This window comes from Pholcus phalangioides, unplaced genomic scaffold, assembly GCF_987345545.1.
Source record: "Pholcus phalangioides strain wild (caught in Gottingen) unplaced genomic scaffold, Ppha-v1.0 ptg000039l_1, whole genome shotgun sequence".
Classification (NCBI taxonomy): Eukaryota; Metazoa; Arthropoda; class Arachnida; order Araneae; family Pholcidae; genus Pholcus; species Pholcus phalangioides.
Window position 1 is genome coordinate 12,251,591 of NW_028301625.1, and position 18,078 is coordinate 12,269,668.

Here is an 18,078-nt window from a genome sequence, read left to right on the forward strand (position 1 = left end):
CATTCAATCATAACACTTCACTCATAGTTAGAAAAAAAACTGGTGGCAGATGGCAGCACTACACATAACAAACATTACATAGAAACAAACTTTACGTCAGGTTGCACTACACGTACACGCACATTCCCGCACGTACCGATTCGTTGGGGGGTTCCGTGGGGGGGGGGGTTGCATGTGTGGTGTAGCAGTAGTAGGTAGGGGCTCGGGGATCAGCCACCTCGTTGGGCAATTTGCCTGTTGTGGCGTTGTATTTGTATTTGTATTTGTATTTGTAAGAAAAGTTTTCTTACGGCTATAGAAGAATGGTGATACCTGAATGAATGCCTGAGATTATAGGAAATAACCTTGCTATTGTGTATTTGTCTTGCCTCATAATACAGTATTTATATCTGTGTATTTTTTTTACATTCTCATTAAATAATTAATATGATTGCATTAGAAAAATTCAATCATTTTAATTTTTTTTCTTTCAGTACTTGGACATTTTTAACTGAATAAAATTACTTTTTTGGATATAACATCAAAATAAAATATCTTGTTTATAGCTCTTACATAAAATACAAAGAGGCCAGATTAATATAGGGTTGCAACATTGTGTGTGCGCCTCCTTAAAACCCTCTTGGAATGAGTGGTACAGATATGTTGTATATATGTTTTCTTCTCCAAATAACATGCTTCCCCCCAACCTGTCAGATCAACTGAGAGTGGGTGTAATCAGCCTTTGTTCATACTTTGATAACAGAAGTAGAGATATGATGTTTGAAATGTACCTCTTTTCTTTTCCATTTGGGTTGGTACAGGAATATGCATACAGAATAAATAATAGAAATCAAGTATCTCTTCCTTGGTTTATTTGTTATCAGGGCTGGGAAATGAAAAAGCACAAAACTGGGAAAAAAAAGTCTTCTTGATAAAAAGATGTGGCATTTTGCATAGAAAGGGTTAGTATATTTGCACTGTATCAGTTATAATGTGGATCATCGAAATTTATAAAACAGTGGGAAGGGTTAACATGTCATCTCATATTCCCACTGTGTCTAATAGTTTCTCAATTCTAATTGAATAAAGAAATATTACTATGAATGTTTTAATTAAATTTTTCGATATTTCTGTAGTTATCGATGTTGTTCATCCTTTATGGGAACACTTCAATATATCTCCGAGAAGCATGGCAAGTCTGGTTCTTTAATGTTCAATGTAGTTATTTATGCAAATGGTAATGTGCATATATTTATCTATTCACTTTAAGGACGATGTACATCACTCTTTTTATTTATTTATAAATACAAATTTTTGGAGCAGCATTTAATTAATCAACTATGAGCCACTATGTGAGGTATGCTCTTTTTCTCTCTCTCATCAACACATCCCCCTTCTTTTATTTCTCTCACTGTGTTAGCTATAGTCTGTAGCTATAGAGGGTGCTGGAGACTGGGCTGTAATTAGGATTTTTGTGGGGGAGGAGGTAAACATGATTTTGCTGCCCTCTTCTACTGTAAAATTTGGTAACTTTATAAGTGTTTTTTAACTCCTCCATAAAGTTTGCTGCCCGTAGCACTTGCCCCTTCTAGTTCCAGCCCTGGTAAATCATTGCTTTCATAGGTCACTCATCATGCAGTATGTATGAAACAGAACGAAGTAAACAGTATGTGACAAGGTGACAGATTTCACTTATGGGAAGGTTGGACATTTTCAAAGAAGTTCTAGCACATAATAAATTTAATTTAAAAAAAATGAATAAAATTAAAGAAAAAAAACGACAAATAATAAAACAAAAACACTATACTGAAGACAGGGAGTGTGCTGTAAAATTTATAAGTGATACTAACATAGGGAAAAAAGCAATAAAGAAGACTTAAAGGAAGTGTTATATTCTGCATTTTTTATTTTCTGCAACAAAGAGAGAAGGAATATTTTAACAAGTTTTTTCCCCTTTTACAAAGAGAGAGAGAGAGAGAAAATAGTATTTAAACATGAAATGTGAATAAAGTTGAGAGAAAATCTGTTTCTTTTTTCTCCCCTTAAAATACAGAACTGACAAGAACATCACTTACATAGACATGGGTGGCATCTGAGGGCCAGCAGGTCCCATTGTACTGCTAGGGGGCCTCATGCCTCCATAATTCTGAAAATAAAAACTTTTTTTAATGAAAGACAGACGTATATGTAAGGCTAAAAGAGAGTTTTTCCAAGTACTTTTTATACAGTGGATCCTTTATTCATAAAAAAATTTTTTAATAGAAGTTTATATTTTGAATTGAACCAGGCTAATCTCTCTTATTCCCAGAATAATTTTTCAATTTTTTTTCCCAGCGAAATACCAACATTATGTCACTTTCTCAAATCCCTTGAGAAAGTTTTTTAGCTGAGTAACAGTGAATTTGGTCAACTGGAAAAAACTGACCAAGAACTGGAGGCTTATATCTTACATTTGCCTCCACTTTAGGAAAGACACTGCAAAAGCAGCTTTCTACGTACATGGAACATAGCAGCTAATATGGATTAGGACATTGTGAACCAAGTGCAGAAGCAAACTAAAAAACATAATATAAACTGAAGTCCTAATTATTATAAGCAAAATTTTCCTAATTTTGACATTAGTCTGTTCCGTACTTGGCAAAAGTGACAAAAATACCCAAAAAATAACATTACCTATGATTCCAATAAGGAACATCTACTGTAGCTGTGAATATGTTTGGACTTTTAACCCTTTAGACAGAACAGCAGAAATCACTAAACTCCCATAAAATGTCATGTCTATTTTTTTAATTAAGTAGGTTTTGTTTTGATTTTCAGCAGGTGTAAAGTAAAGGGTATCTGAAAATGTGTTCCACTGAGAAATCAACTTCCCAAATCTGGGCTTGTCGATGCTAAAATAAGAGGCCTTGAAGGAGAAATTCAAGTATTGTCAGCAGATTTTTGACCCCCTTCCCCTCTATCAGCAAAATTTTGTCAGCTCTGCCCTCCTATCCTATTGCATTAGGAAAGAGGCATATGTGGGGGGGGGGAGGCCTTAGTATTAGGCTCATGTACCCCCTATAAGATGATCAAAAATATTTCTTTGATGCAAAATTTTTCAAAACAATTAAAATATCGAAAGTAAATACTTTTATGCATTATTATAATCAGTTTCTGTCAATTTCAATATAATTTAAAGACTGATAACTAAAAATTTATATTTAAGAAATCCATTGTGCCCCACCCCCCTATTTTTTGTGCTCCCTCCAAAAGTCAACCGAGCATGAGTCTGACCACCACTGCCTGACACTGCTGTAGTGAACTTAGCTATGTATGCACAGGAATCATTTTTCACATGATTTTACACAAATCACATTATATTTTTAGCTTGTGTATTAAGTTTACTAATTAATGGTTTAAACATTAATTAATGAAATGGTATAGATTGTTGTTGCTTGTTAGTGTGAAGTACCGAGCATTGAGCTTTCGTCTTCATCATGGTTCCTCTAAATTCCAGAGATGTTAATCAGGCAAGAGGGTTGCTTAAAAACAGCCATTTGATTGATATGGAGCAATTCCTTTCTCAGTCATTGATACAATTTGATGGAATTATTGCGGGATGTGTCTGGTCTTGACTAGAAAATGATTACTAATTTTTTTTTTTTACTGCAAGGTTGACCCACACTATGCATGGCCAAGTTTTTCAGGGAAATAGTAAATAAAAATACACGACACTTTTGCTTCTTTTTTATATCCCACCATTGCACAAACTAGTTGCAACCAAAGCCTTCCACCATACTAGAAAATTATTTTCAGAGTAGTAGTTTCTTTTCTTGTCTCGTAAATCACAGCCTATTATCATCCACATCATCATATGGGAGCACAGGTGGTACAGGGGGGAACACTCCATTCATGAAAAAGTCTATTCTTGGCATAGGTGGAAGGGCAAAAGTAGATATTCCCCTCGATCAATGATACCCTCTGTGAACTAACCTCTCCCTGCCTGAAGAGAATATTATGTCTGCTTATACACGGGAGTACAGTAAATCACTTAAGGACGACGCATGAAGTGGACACCATACAGTTTGGCCCAGAGATGCCATTGACACGTTATAACGCGTCAACTACCCGGAATTTTGGAAAAGGGCGCGTAAAAATTTTGTTCACACGTCCTCCGGGACGCGTTTCCTAGTTCCGAGAAGAAAAAAGTAGAGAGAAAAACCTCCCCAACTTTTTCCCCTTCTTTTTATCATGTATCATGATCACGCGACCTTGAAAAACTGGTTTTACTACTTTGTACACAGTACTGTATTGATATACACGCGGGTTGTTGAAGAATAAAGCCGGGTTTTCCTAGGAGCAGGTTTCCTGTGCTGCGTGCAACGTAATTCGCCCAGCGTGACACGCCGTCCACTCACCGATAAGAAAAGCAGCATGACTGTTTTTCTACAGAGCGCAATAAGCGTCACGACAGCGCTTTACGTTGGGTGTGATTGGCCGACTGCTTCTGGAGGAGTCAAATGCGTCGTGCGCCGCGCGTTTTGCAGATGTTCTCTTCACTCTCTCTCTCTCTCTCTCCCCGTGTTTTCTTTCGCTTCCCTTCAAACTAGAGCATGCAGACGACAGAGTAGCTGATGCCAAGGCCATGTACTATAATATAGCCTCCCTGATCTGATGCGCCACACTAGGAAAACACAAACGCGTAGTGTAATTATGTAACACTTTTCTGCTGGCGTGAAATGGTCTAATTTGGTAGAAATCCTAACCTAGGAAAACCCGGCTTAAGATGAGGGATATCTAGTTGCTTCCCTGAATGAGGGGCCATGTACAGAGATTCCAGATTTTTATTACCCTGCAGATTTTCTCCCTTCTGGTTATATACGGGAAATTACGGTACTTTGGGGCTATCGGCCGGCATTCAAAGACAGCGTCTTTATGGCGTAAATTCGTCTTGTTCCTACAATATTGCGAATGCGTGTTTTTGTTTTTTTTTTTAAATCGTAAAGGATTGGAACGCCCGTTCAAATTGTAAAACCTTCCCGATATCGTGGAAAAAAACCGAATCTGTAAAAACTCGACCTTGAATATCCAGTTTTGTCATCTAGCTGCTATGCAGTGGTCACCGTTGTGTATGCAAAATCGGCTTTTGGAGGGGAACCAGAATCAAATTCTTCACAGATAGTATAAAATAAATTATTTTATATTCCAATATTTTAATTCTCTACAAAAATATTTCTAATTTTTGATCTCCGGGGGTGGGGGGGGGAGAGGAGGAAGAGGCCCCTTATAACCACCCCCAAATTTTGCTTTCGATGAAAATCCGTACTTGGAACTTGCGACTGCGCAATGGTAATCGGCTAAAAATGTGATTTTCTAAAGATTTCAAATTTTGAGTTCGCTATTCCTTTGAAAAAAACTTCTGGTTGCCATGGCGATCACACATACCTACAATACAAATATGCATACATTGAACTTCAAATGCACGCATTACCAGTTTGGGGAATAGATGCAAGGCGGCAACTAGGAGGGGCAGGCAGGCCTAGTGTCCTGCGCTCTGGACTATAGGAGGCACCAAATTCACCCTTTACCAACTGCTTCTTCTCTACATCAGTGGTTCTCTACACCTTGTGGTACTGGGATACTTCAAGGGGGCCACGGAAGAAAATGGAGAAGGGGGCCATGACAGATGGTTTGGAGAGCTGAGAAGAAAAATTAAGGTGTGAAGAAATAAAGTTTTTATATTAGTGACTAACACTTACAGTGAGAGAGAGAATCCAACAAAACCACCCATAAAACCAGGGCCTTCTTTAGGGCATGGACCCACCCAGGCCTCACCGCCTACATTTTGCAACAAGTTCCCTAGGATGGGGTTTTTCTCAAGTCCCCGGCAAAATTTTTCAGACCCCCCTTCCCTATATGAAATGTATTGTATGAAAAAAAAAAAATGATGAAAACCATATTAGGCCCCGGGCTGTAGCTCTGTCAGTCCTACTCTTGTGAGGGGCCTCATGCCCATAAGTGGCCCTACCTTATGATATTTTGTATAGTACAATTAATTTTGAAAATAAATAGGAAATATGTAGGCTGTTTATTTCCAGCTAAAGTATGGGACTACCATAGCATCACTTTGCCTAAGGAGGGGGGGGGGGCCCATGATATTGAGACGGTCCTGATAGAACTCGGACTAGTGGGGAGATCAATAAATTCTAGGCTACTAGTCTGGAGGCCAATTTTCTTTGCAAAATTTTCGTTCAGTATAAATTCACTGAAAAAAATCATTTCAATACGTATAAAGTATTTTGCTTCTAGATGAGAGTTGAAAACTCTGGGTAAGACAGGGGAGCCACGAGAAAAAAAATATGGCTCAAAGGGGCCACGGGCAAAAAAAGGTTAAGAAACACTGTTCTACATTACATGGGTGTGCCAAAATCTGTACTTGCCGCGTTTGTGAAAGTATCTAGTTGCGGTGCTAGATAGATGGCACCACCTACTGAACACAAAACATGTCAATTGCTGGGGGCACACACATAAGCACACTGTTAAGTTTCTCCAACACAAATCTGACATAGCTTCCATATTCAGGTGTTAAAATATGTGACAGTTAAATGGCGACAGATCAGAATGGTGGACCATCAGGGAAGGAAAATAAAATCATTTTACCAGGAAAACCAAAGTATAAATGGGGAATCAGAAGATAAGTGTCTGGGAGAGAATCTAATTTGCTTTAAATTTGATCAGAAGACATTGAAAATGCTAAGATATTTTTAACGAAATGTAAAATCAATCAGAAGGGAATTTATACATTGATTGTGCCTTCAACTGTTAATTAAAGTGGATCCTGCTTATAAGGTTTTTCAAAAACCGTCATAAAAACGTTATAAATAGGAAAACACTTCTTAGGGAAATCTCAATGAGAATTACTTATTGTTAGGACCGCGAAAGTAAGTTCATACATTCTAAATGGGAGAAACGTTATAAGCGTGATCAACTGTATATTTGTTTTAGATTTTTAACATGTGCGGAATTCCATACATTAAATTCTCAGTGCTAATGAGCTTCTTTTTGCAAGTTTTTCCTACTAGTAGACAATGAAAGTAAATGAACCTTTGGATAGAACATGTTTTTAGAAATGAATACTTGATTCACAGATACCTTCTTCTCTTACCCGGAACATGACCCACCGCTCAGTCTCAACAAAGAAATATAAGCAGATGATCAAAAACCTGGGGCTACTGGAAGAAAATTCATAGAGATACCAGTGAACAGTGAATTATGAAGGGGGGGGGGGGTCATCATAATTTTTTTCAAGATAAATTTTTTTGTGAGAGGGACCCACTTTCACTCAAAAAGGACCCAGATTTTTCAAATAACCTGGGTACCGGGACCAAGGTAAATTAGAGTCCAGTGGCATCTCTGTTGGCCAATACACCCATAAATAAGACAGGATACGAGGGCGGTCTATAGAAGACTTATCAATTGGATACCCACTAACTAGGGAAGGTTTTTCTTGTTGACTCCTTTTGACATATTTAGTAAAGGTGGAAATTATAGATACCATCAAGAATATTTCGAACTTTTATAAAGGGTAGTTGATGATGTAATCATTCAAACCCCTTCCCCCACTCTCAATGCTAATATCTAACCAATGCGAGATACCTCACCAATGCTGCTTAAAGGGTCAAAATCACAATTACTGAACAAAAAGTAACATAAGCAACACATCAGCATAATCTCTTAGAGCTTTAATAATGTTTTTGAAAAATTTAACAAAAACTCATAAGAAATGCACTAACTCCCTTTCTTGCATGCACGCATACACACACACAAAATAAACATTTTTATATTATGGGTATTTTAGATATCTTAGATGTAATTTTTCAAAGTGCTGTGGCAGTCATCGTGAATCTGAAAAAAATGCTAAACAATTCAGTATGTGTGGTAAGCTACAAATCTGTTTGAAAAAAAAATTATCGGTTTTTTCCATTTATTTTGGATTTTTTTAATGAAATTAAAAATAAGTAAACCTTAGTCAGAAATTTCTCTTTTTTGTCATTTCTGTTCAATTAAGATTATAATTCATATTCATTAAATTAATCAAATTCATTTTAGATAGCATCAATTCCTTTTTTTTTCTTTTTTTTTACTACAAATATACAAAATAAAATAAAGACAACAGAACAAAAGACAAAACATACACTATGCAGCTCTTAGGGACCCATTCGGTCCGTCCTAGAGCTTAATAAATATTATATATAATAAACGGCACGCTCGATTTACATTTATTTCATTTTATTTTATTTTTATTTATTTTTTTTTTTTTTGTTAATTCAACCCACATAACTTGTTTGTTTGATATCAGAAAATACTTACACCAGGGTTCATCGGGCCGATTGGTTGTCCTCTTGGAGGGTTCATACGTGGATTCATTGGACTCATTCCAGAAGGACCTGTCGAACAAAACGAACACATGATAGCTAAAGCAGACATACCAACATTGGCTTAAAGCTTGTCAGTGGTGATTAATGTTCAGTTTGCCATGGGGGTGGGGGTACCCCTACGACAACATAATCATAGTAAAATAAAAAAAATTACTCAAAAATTTTATTTAAAAAAACAAACCAGTAGAAAGTTCAGTAAATACAGCACCTCACTGGCACTGGAACTAGGAAGGCTCAGGCCACTTCCTGAAGCAACTTGCTGTGGTCGTGAAGTCCCTTAACAATGCATGAATATTCAATGCAATCCCAACCTGCATATGCCCTTGTGGGCCGTATATACAGACGTAACCCTAAACCCCCTCCCCACATCCCTGTTTTCTTTGTATCATAGCTTCTGCGACAAAACATTCTTTCCAATGTAAGTTTGACCATGCACTATGCAAATGAAGCCTGGTACAGACCCACCGTGCTGAACCACTCAAAAACCTGTTTTTAAATATAAATACAAGGCCACAATCGGCAAACTGCCTAATGAGATGGCTGAGAAAAAGATGCCCATAACAAATATGGATGTCATATATTACTAAAATATAGTTATATAACATGATAAAATATACATTATAAAATATTAACCCCCCCCCCCTAGTGTGAAGCAGTTTTTATGGAAAAACAGGTTTTTAAGCATTTGGGCATCAAGTAGAGTGGCCAGTTTAGAAGCGACTTTACAGATTGCCTTCCACGCACAGACTGAACAGATTGGCTCCAAGTTTTTCTTCTCTCACACACGTATACTAATTCATCGTTATAGTAAAGATCGATGCAATTAAAAAATATATATATAAGTAAAACACAGCAAGAAACTAAAAAAAAACCCGTTTAAAAAAAAACGATTCCCATAGTATTCAAAGCATCTCCCGTAGCTCCATAGTTTATTGTGGCCATCCCTAGAAACTACTGATAATCTGTAGCCGTTGGCAACTCTGCTAAAGTATAAAATTGAAAAAATAAAGTAAAATAATTATTAAATATTTAGAACTCGATGCAGTAGCAATTGGTAAAAATTTACCATTCTCTTCATTGAAATTAGAATACCAAAATACTGTTTATTCAGCATGTTAAGCAAGGCAATGCCAGTTTCAGATATATATTTGAAACTTGTATTAAAATAACCAAATGATGCTCCTAAATGCATTAAAAACCATTTTGACTTTTATTTTTGAGTCACACAGTTTTATTCTGCTGAAGGCTGACCAACTGGAACATTCATCAGAACAACATGTTTAAAATTGAAAGTAGCACTTCAAGGCATAAATAAGATGAAAGATTACACAAAGTCTGATGAACACCAATCTGCTTTTCACTTAATTGATCACTCAATGTTTTTGATAAATATGCTCAAGAGTGGACATATCTGATGATCTAGCACAGCATTTCTCAACCTATGGTCCATAACGATGGCATAGGTGGTCCGCAGGCAGACTTGATTATTGAATTTTAAATAAATGAAAAATTATTCACTTGCTATAATTAAAGATGGGACAAATATTTGTCTATTTGGTATTCAGCCCTTTTGCCGAATGTTCAGTTCCAATAAATAATGCTTAGGTATTTGGCTGAATATCTGTGCAAATCAAAGTACATCAAATTAATTTCAAAAAATTATGTTAATTGGAATTTTTTCCATAAATTTTAAATTTACTGATTATACTTTATTGTGTGATGTACATCCCTTCCAGTGGAAAAAGTAATGTCAGGGGGAATTTCTCAGAAAAGGGAAACATGAAACAGAAAATAGAATCCTACTGCAATGAAAGGTGGAAGTGAGCATGAATTACACAAGTTTACTAACTGAAGGATGTACCTAGACCAGATACGCATTGAGCTACTGAAAGAGCGAAAAGGGACAAAGAGCATTAAGAGAGGAAAAATAAGTAACAATTTTTATGATAATAGTTGACGTAATTAGATATAAAATTGGCATTAAGTGTTATAAAAAATGATTCCATAAGTATTATTAAAATACAATATATCATCATTAAATGTGATTGTCAGTATTATGACAATCAAAATCTTTCAATTACCAGTTTTTTAATATTTATTTAAATAAATTGCATAATTAAAGTTTATATAATATCAGTCATTTGAAATTACCAATAATTTTATTTTTAATTAAAAACACCAATTTTATGATTGCAATTTTATGAAAAAAAAGTACAAAGAAAAAAGCTTTTTTTCAACCTTTCCCCCCCCCCTTTCTACCATTTATTATGATTGTGCAACCTTGAAAAGTTTTACTACATTGAAGTACAACTGAAGCAATTTACTGTATTGATATAACCCGTGGGTTGTTGAAGAATAAGATGACGAGATATATAAATGCGCCCCTGAATGAAGGGCAGTATACAGAATTCTCCTATTTCTGAGTTTTTCCCCTGCATGTTACACGCTGGAAGTTACAGTAGATGGCACCACCTACTGAACACAAAACACATGAAATGCTGGACACATACACAAGCACACTGTTAAATTTCACCAACACAATAATGCTCTGATATAGCTCCCATATTCAGGTTTGAAAATATGTGGCAGCAAAAGGGTGGTAGATCCCAGTTGCTGACCATCAGGGAGGGAAAAGAAAATAATTCCACCAGGAAATCGCTTCGCAAGGATTGATATGAATAAGCATCAGAATCATTTACTTTAAATTTAATCAGAAAATATTATTGAAGGAGCTAAGATTTTCTGAAATGAAAAATCAATCAGAAGAAAATTTAGATTGATTTATTAGTAAATATTTTACTGTGTCTAACTTGGTTACATTTTAGATTTATTACAAGGGTCAAATTCCATGTTAAATTCTCTGTGTCAATGGTTTCTTTTTGCAAGCTTTCTCAACTGGTAGACAATGAGAGTAAAAGAACCTAGTTTGGTAAGTTAACCTTTTTTTCAATGAAATGTTTTGATTGAATATCATTTGAAAAATGAATTATTTGATTCACAGAGATACCAGTGAATGATGATGGGAGGGGGAACTTTTAATATTTTTTCTGGAAGGACCCACTTTCACTCAAAAAAGACCCACATTTTGCCAAAAGGACTCATGTAAATCATAAGCGGATATAGACTTGGAAGCCTGGGGGATCATGATAACGATGATGTCAATTTATATATACATTAGATCAGTCGACTCCACCTTTGATGCTGGGCCCCCCCCCCCGTATCTCCACCCATGATGTAAATTAGAGTAGTGGCACCTCTGATTTGCAATTTTATTAAATGTAACCAATTCAAATAAATATAGTTGAAAAAACAGGACAAATGTTTAAAAAAAATCCGGAACACCTAAAAACACACAGAAATGTCCGGTAATATGAGGCACAAGTGGTCTGTCAAATTGTTTCAGACATTTTACAGGTTCTTGGGTTCAGAAAGAGTGTGAAACACTGATCTAACTGAAGCAGCATTTCTAGAATGAAGATAAGCAAAATGACAGGTAAAAATGTATTGATGGCATGATCTGAAAAATAAGCCGGAGAGAACTGGCACAACTGCGTGGAAAATATAATCAGCGTATAAAATTGTAGGTTAACATAAAAATTCTGCAATTTCATATAAATGCATTCCTGATGGTCGAACATTTGTGGCTGACTTCTTCAATAGAGTAATAACATTCTGTGATTGTTACACTGTGATTGTCACAAGTCATCGAGGGGCTGAATACTGTAAATGCAAAACTCCCCAGTCCTTATTGAAAAGTTTGGGCCCACTCTTCCAAAGTATCTATTGGTTGGTCCTGGAATTTTATGTCACTAGTTCTTACTGAACATAAAGTTTGCCTGCATTTATCCAAATTCCCTGTTTTGTTCTTAAGGCAGCTACATACTACTCTGACGTGACGTCACATCAGAGAAGTATGTAGGCATCTTTAGAAAGAGGTGAAAAACACCTTTTCCTAGATCATTGTTATAATTATGACCCATCACTTGCAAAATTAGAATATGATTGACCAATATTTAATCGGGAGCCCATAGGACTTGTTAAAGAGGGATCTGAGTAATCATTCAACTCTGGCTTCAACTACAAGATTATTAACGAAGCATTTTTGTAAATATGGCTGAAAATATGTGATGAGATATTGCATGACCTCATAAAATCTCATTGTCATAACAAATGCAAGCATAATTTGTGCTGACAATGATACAAAAAAGGGCATCAATATGAAACTTTTTTTTTGACAAGGCAGATCCATATTACTGATATATTTCCAGAAAAAAATGTTTAAATCAAATGTCAAGTAATTGAAATGTATAGAACATATAAATGAAAAATGTATTTATGATAATTTACTATATCTTGTGTCATACAGGATGGGCAAAAAGTCTGTGTGTAGAAACTTTAAAAATTCATAAAAACCAGAAAAATAACCGAAATAAAAAACGTTTTGCAGGGTTAGCATCGCTAGGTCACAGGAATTTTTTTAAGATGGAAAAAACTCAAAAACAGCCAATAGGTGTTGCTGACGTACACAAGTCAAACAAAAGATACACAAATAATGAACAGAATGCCTCCAAATCGTTTATTACAGCAGTAGTTTTCCACATGACCACCACCACAGGGGATAACACATTGCAGGCAAGTCACATCCTCTCAGAATCCTTGTTCACATACACGATTTACAATGGTGAATTGCTTGTGGATTAGGAGCGCAAGTTCTTATAACCGATTCATTTGCATATTTCCACCGTACCAGTGTCACCTATCGGCTGTTTTCTGTGTTTTTCGTCTTAAAAACATTTCTGTGATCAGGCCTAGAAGTGAAAATTTGTAAAAAAAAGTAGGAAAAATAGGAACACCACAGACAAAAAATAGGAAAAAAAATAGAAGGGAAAAAATGGAATCCCCAAATTATCGTGGCATTTAAAAATATTGTGCCATTGAGATTCACACCTTATATATTTTAATTATAGTATTATCTATTGATATTTCAAGAAACTCAAGTTCCTTCTCTCTCACGAATTTAAAAAAAGCTTTCATTTCTAGATTCATTTTCATTTCTAAAAACAATGCAAATAGCAAAACGAAATTAAATTTCTGTTGTTACTTCAAAAGTCCAATTAATGATCGTAACCCATTTTTTCCCCTGTGCTTTTCGAAGAAAGAAAAAACTGTCTAGGTGCCATAGAAATGGAGCACATGCATGCTTAACCCATTGCCCATGGGCCGAATGCGACCCCAGAGTCATCTGTTGTGGCCCACATTTTCAAACCTAATTTTTTAATAATGAACTAAGCGATACACTTCCAGATCTTTCAAGAGACCCTGCGGCACAGTTTCAGGTCATTCAAGTGACTCGCAACACATTTACAGATCACCACGGTACAGTTCCAGATTACTCAAGTTACACAAGCTGCTGTTCCACTTCACTTAAGTGAGCTGTGGCACATTCCTAGATCACTTGAGTGACCTGCGCGACACTGTTCACCAACGCTTAAGGGACTAACGGCAGAGTTCCAGACCATTCAAGTGACCCACGGCACATTCCCTGATCGCAGCACATTTAGAGATCACCACGGCACAGTTCCAGAGCACTCAATTGACCCATGAAACTTCTAAAGATCACTCAAGTAACCTGCGCTACAGTTCCACATTCTTTCAGTGTGCTGCAGCACATTCCCAGAAATTTACTGATCACTGCGGCACAGTTCCACAGTACTCAATTGACCCAGACATATTTACAGGTCAGCTTAAATGACCTGCAACACATTTCAAAATCAATGAAATGGCCCACACTCTACTGGATGCCGAACACCCTTGATGTAACACCTCCTGAAGTTACATTACAACCGAAGGATACAATGATTAGAATGGCCTGCATATGTTCATGAATGTCTGTCATTTTTTTCAAAGACGACAGCAGTCGTCAATAGCATACGCACGAACCTAGTATGCCTTAAAACAAACATGCTAACCCATGACCCTCAGAACAATCATAAAATCATTTAAGTGGGACACATTCCAGATTACTCCAGTGGCTTGCGGCACATTTCTAGATCATTTAAGCTGCCAACAGCATATATCCAGGTCACCGAAGTGACTCCAAGCACATTTCCATATCACTTGAGAGACCAGCGGCAAACCCCCAGTTCACTTAAGAGGCACGTAGTTCAGTTGCAGATTACTTTAATTGGCTGGAGGCACATTTGATCATTTAAGTGGCTCTCGGCATGCTTTGAGATCACTTGAGTGGCTCGCAGCAAACAGATCACCTAATAGTCTGCGATACATTAACACTTTTTAAGTGGCCTGATGCATTTGTATAGATTATTTTTATATGATTATTTTATTTTAGCTGTTAACACATTTCTATACCACTAAAGTGGCCCGCTACGCACTTTCAGACCATCCAAGTGACTTGTGTCACATTTATAGATGACTCAAGTGACCCGCGGCACACTTACAGACCATCTGAATGACTCACGGCACATTTCAACTTAACTCAACCTTTTGAAGAGTGTGGGGCCACTTCATTGATTTGAAAACGTGTCACGGGTCACTTAATTAAGTAATCTAAAGCAGTGCCACAGATGTTATTTGAGTGATCTGTAAACGTGCCGCGGGTCACTCAAGTGATTGGGAAATTTGCCTTGGGCCGCTTAATTGAAGTAAGAATTTGCCGCGAGCCACTTAAGTGATCTGGAAATATGCCGCAGGTCATTTAAATGAGGTAATGTGCTGCAAGCCACTTAATTTATCTGTAAGTGTACCGGGGGTCACTTAAGGCAGGCCACATTTAGGCCATGGGTTGAGCACATGTATGCTTTAAAATAAGGGGCTGTTCAAGTATTACGTCAGAAAATTTTTAGCCATTTTTGACTCCCCCCCCCCCCACTTGTCAGAAAAAAGCAAAACTCTGACCCTCTCCCTGTCAGTAAAATTTCGTCAGTGCTCTGCCCCTACCTCCTAATGCATATTAGTGGGATCAGAGACGTACGGGGGTGGAATCTGAGTTGGAGGCTCATGTTCTCTCCACAGATGATCAAAAATTTATTTTTTTAACGAAGAATATATTTTTTAAAAGAATTAAAATTTCGAAAGAAACTTTCGAAAGAAAAAAAAGAAGAATTTGTACTGTTTGTAGGACTGTTGCTCTCTCTCGCCACAGACAGCAACAGTCCTACAAACAGTACAAATATTCAGTCACTACACATCACTCACTTCACTTCTGAGATATAGATGGCCGCACTGAAAAATCATACACAACATTAGATACGCACTCAGACTGTTAGGTACACGCACTTACACTTCCGGCACAACTCACTAGGTAGTAAATTGCCAATGGCAATAGACCTGAGTTGTGCCCGGTTTGAAAAAAGATGCTGACGTAATACTTGAGAATGACCCCTAACATAAAGATACCAGAAAATTATTCTCTAAAGGTTAAAAAAAAGTGGTTTCAGCTAGCGGCTGATTAGCTCGTCTTACCCCCCCCCCCCCCCGTAAAACCAGACGTGGCTTGGGCACTGTTCCCTAAAGCCGAGTTTTCCTAGAAGCTGGTTTTCTGCGGCGCACGCAACTTGAATCACCCAGCGCGACACACCGTCCATTTACCAATAAGAAAAGCAGTATGACTGTTTCCCTACAGAGCACAATACGGTTCACAACAGCGCTTTACGTCGGGCGTGATTGGCGGACTGCTTCTGGAGGAGTTAAATGCGTCGTGTGCTACGTGTTTCACCGATCTTCTCTTCACATTTTCGTGTTGTGTTCTCTTTCCCTTCCCTTGAAACTAGAACATGCAGCCGATAGAGTAGCTGACGCCAGGGTTATATACTATATAGCCATCCTGATCTGATGCTGCCGATGCGAAATTATCCAGTTCGGTTCACATGGCGCAAAAAGCTCACTCCTTGAAAAACCCGGCTTTATCTCACGTGTGTGAACCATGGAGGAAAAAGAATAATTTCCTCTGTATTCTTTCCTCCATGGTGTGAACAGAGCCTGTCCCTCCCCCTTTTTATTGCCTTTTACGGCAACCAATCTGCAAAACAGATTCACTTTCCCACTGGACTTCAGTTTTTAGCACGCCAGCGAAAAGATACGCTTGTCATTGTCCCCTACTCCAATGTGGAACTGAAAAAAAAATAAATTTTCTGTTCTTTTTCAGTTGTGAGGTGAATAAAACACGTCAAAAAGGGAGGGAAAGCAGTGACATTTTGCGGTTTCTCGGAATTTTCGTAGTGAGATATTGGCTGTAAACAAAAGGAGGGGGATAAAATAAGAATAGTAGGAGAGAATTGGGGTAAAAAAGGACGATTGCGGCGAAAGTAGGAAAATAGGAGGACATTTCTAAAAAATAGAAAAGTAGGAAAAATAGGGGGGTCTCTGCATGATCTAGTGATGCTAACCCTGCAAACCGTTTATTTCGGTTATTTTTCCAGTTTTTATTCATTTTTATTGTCAATCCTGTATGTATGTATATATACACATACATATATGTTTGTATGTTAAAATTTTATCCGTATTTTCATCAACATATGCTGGTTACAAAAAATAGTCATCTAAACTCTGAACATATAAAATTATAAATCTAAAAAAATCTCCTACCTTGCCATGGCACAAATTCACCTCCCTCGCCTGAAAGCATAATGATTAGTTAATGTGAGTTTTCATGCTAATTAGTTAAACAAATGTCCATGCAAATAGCATATTGTTAGTTGGTTAAGCGAAGTTAGAAATTTCAAAAAGAAAAATACATGCAATCTTAACTGTTAAATATTTTAATATAATAATATTGTAAGTGTTAAGTAGCTGAACTGAGATTGTAAAAAAATATTATGTTCAGAATTTTCTATAAATTTTTCAATGACAAAATTTATCTCCATACGAGCAAGAAATTTTTGCAATAAAATTCAAGTTATACATTGAAAGCTTTGAAAAACATTTAATAAGCATAAAAGTTGGTGAGTTGATAGTGCATGAAAAACTCATAAATGATCATATTTTGTTCCTTAATATAAAAGAGATATGGATATATCATTCAATCACAAACAGAAATTAACACACTAAAAAATTTAACTTACTTCATTATCATTATTATCAAGGTGTGATTCTAATTTACTGCTTAATAATGTGAATATCATTGATAACAAACAAAATTATTGCACATTGAAACAATATTTATGTAAAAGTTACTATTTTAATTATATTCTTCGATTTATCAACAACAATCATGAAATTTTCATACACAGGAAGAAAAATTACCTTGCCGTGAAGGGTCCATTCCTCCTGGCATCATGGGTTGACCTGGAACACCACCAGGAGGCTAAGAGAATAAAAACAACTTTAAAGCATATTAAATTGAATAACAGTTTCTAAAAAGATAGAAGAAACACTTCATCAGGATAGGAAAGAGCTTTTCAATTCAATAAAGGGTGTTCTGTTAATGGACCGACAAACTTAAAGGGTTGTTAGTAGACATCAAGAGAAACAAAAATTGCAATGGAACATGGTGTCGCAAAACCACATTGAGATGCAGGCTCTGAGTCCAGAAAACCTGTTTTTTTTGGGTTTTTTTTCAAAAAAACTAATTTTTTTACCAGCCCTGCCTGTAGCTGCTATCATGGACCTCCTGGACCATTCCACCGCCCACTTTGGGAAACGCTGGTTTAAATAGTAAAAGATT

General features: G+C 36.6%; 1 protein-coding gene across 4 annotated transcripts in view; it reads right to left on the reverse strand.

Annotated features, from left to right (window-relative positions):
- The window catches only part of LOC149065592 (single-stranded DNA-binding protein 3-like), a 156,490-nt gene that overhangs the window by 21,412 nt on the left and 117,000 nt on the right, over window positions 1-18,078 (reverse strand). For 2 of the 4 annotated variants that reach the window (XM_089253697.1, XM_089253700.1), the window contains 4 exons: window positions 17,658-17,718; window positions 17,001-17,030; window positions 8,329-8,405; window positions 2,055-2,125 (listed from right to left, as the gene is read on the reverse strand). In XM_089253697.1, coding sequence (XP_089109823.1) covers window positions 2,055-2,125; window positions 8,329-8,405; window positions 17,001-17,030; window positions 17,658-17,718 — 239 coding nt within the window. The remainder of the gene's footprint in view (window positions 1-2,054; window positions 2,126-8,328; window positions 8,406-17,000; window positions 17,031-17,657; window positions 17,719-18,078) is intronic. The other 2 variants (XM_089253701.1, XM_089253698.1) reach the window with 1 other exon arrangement.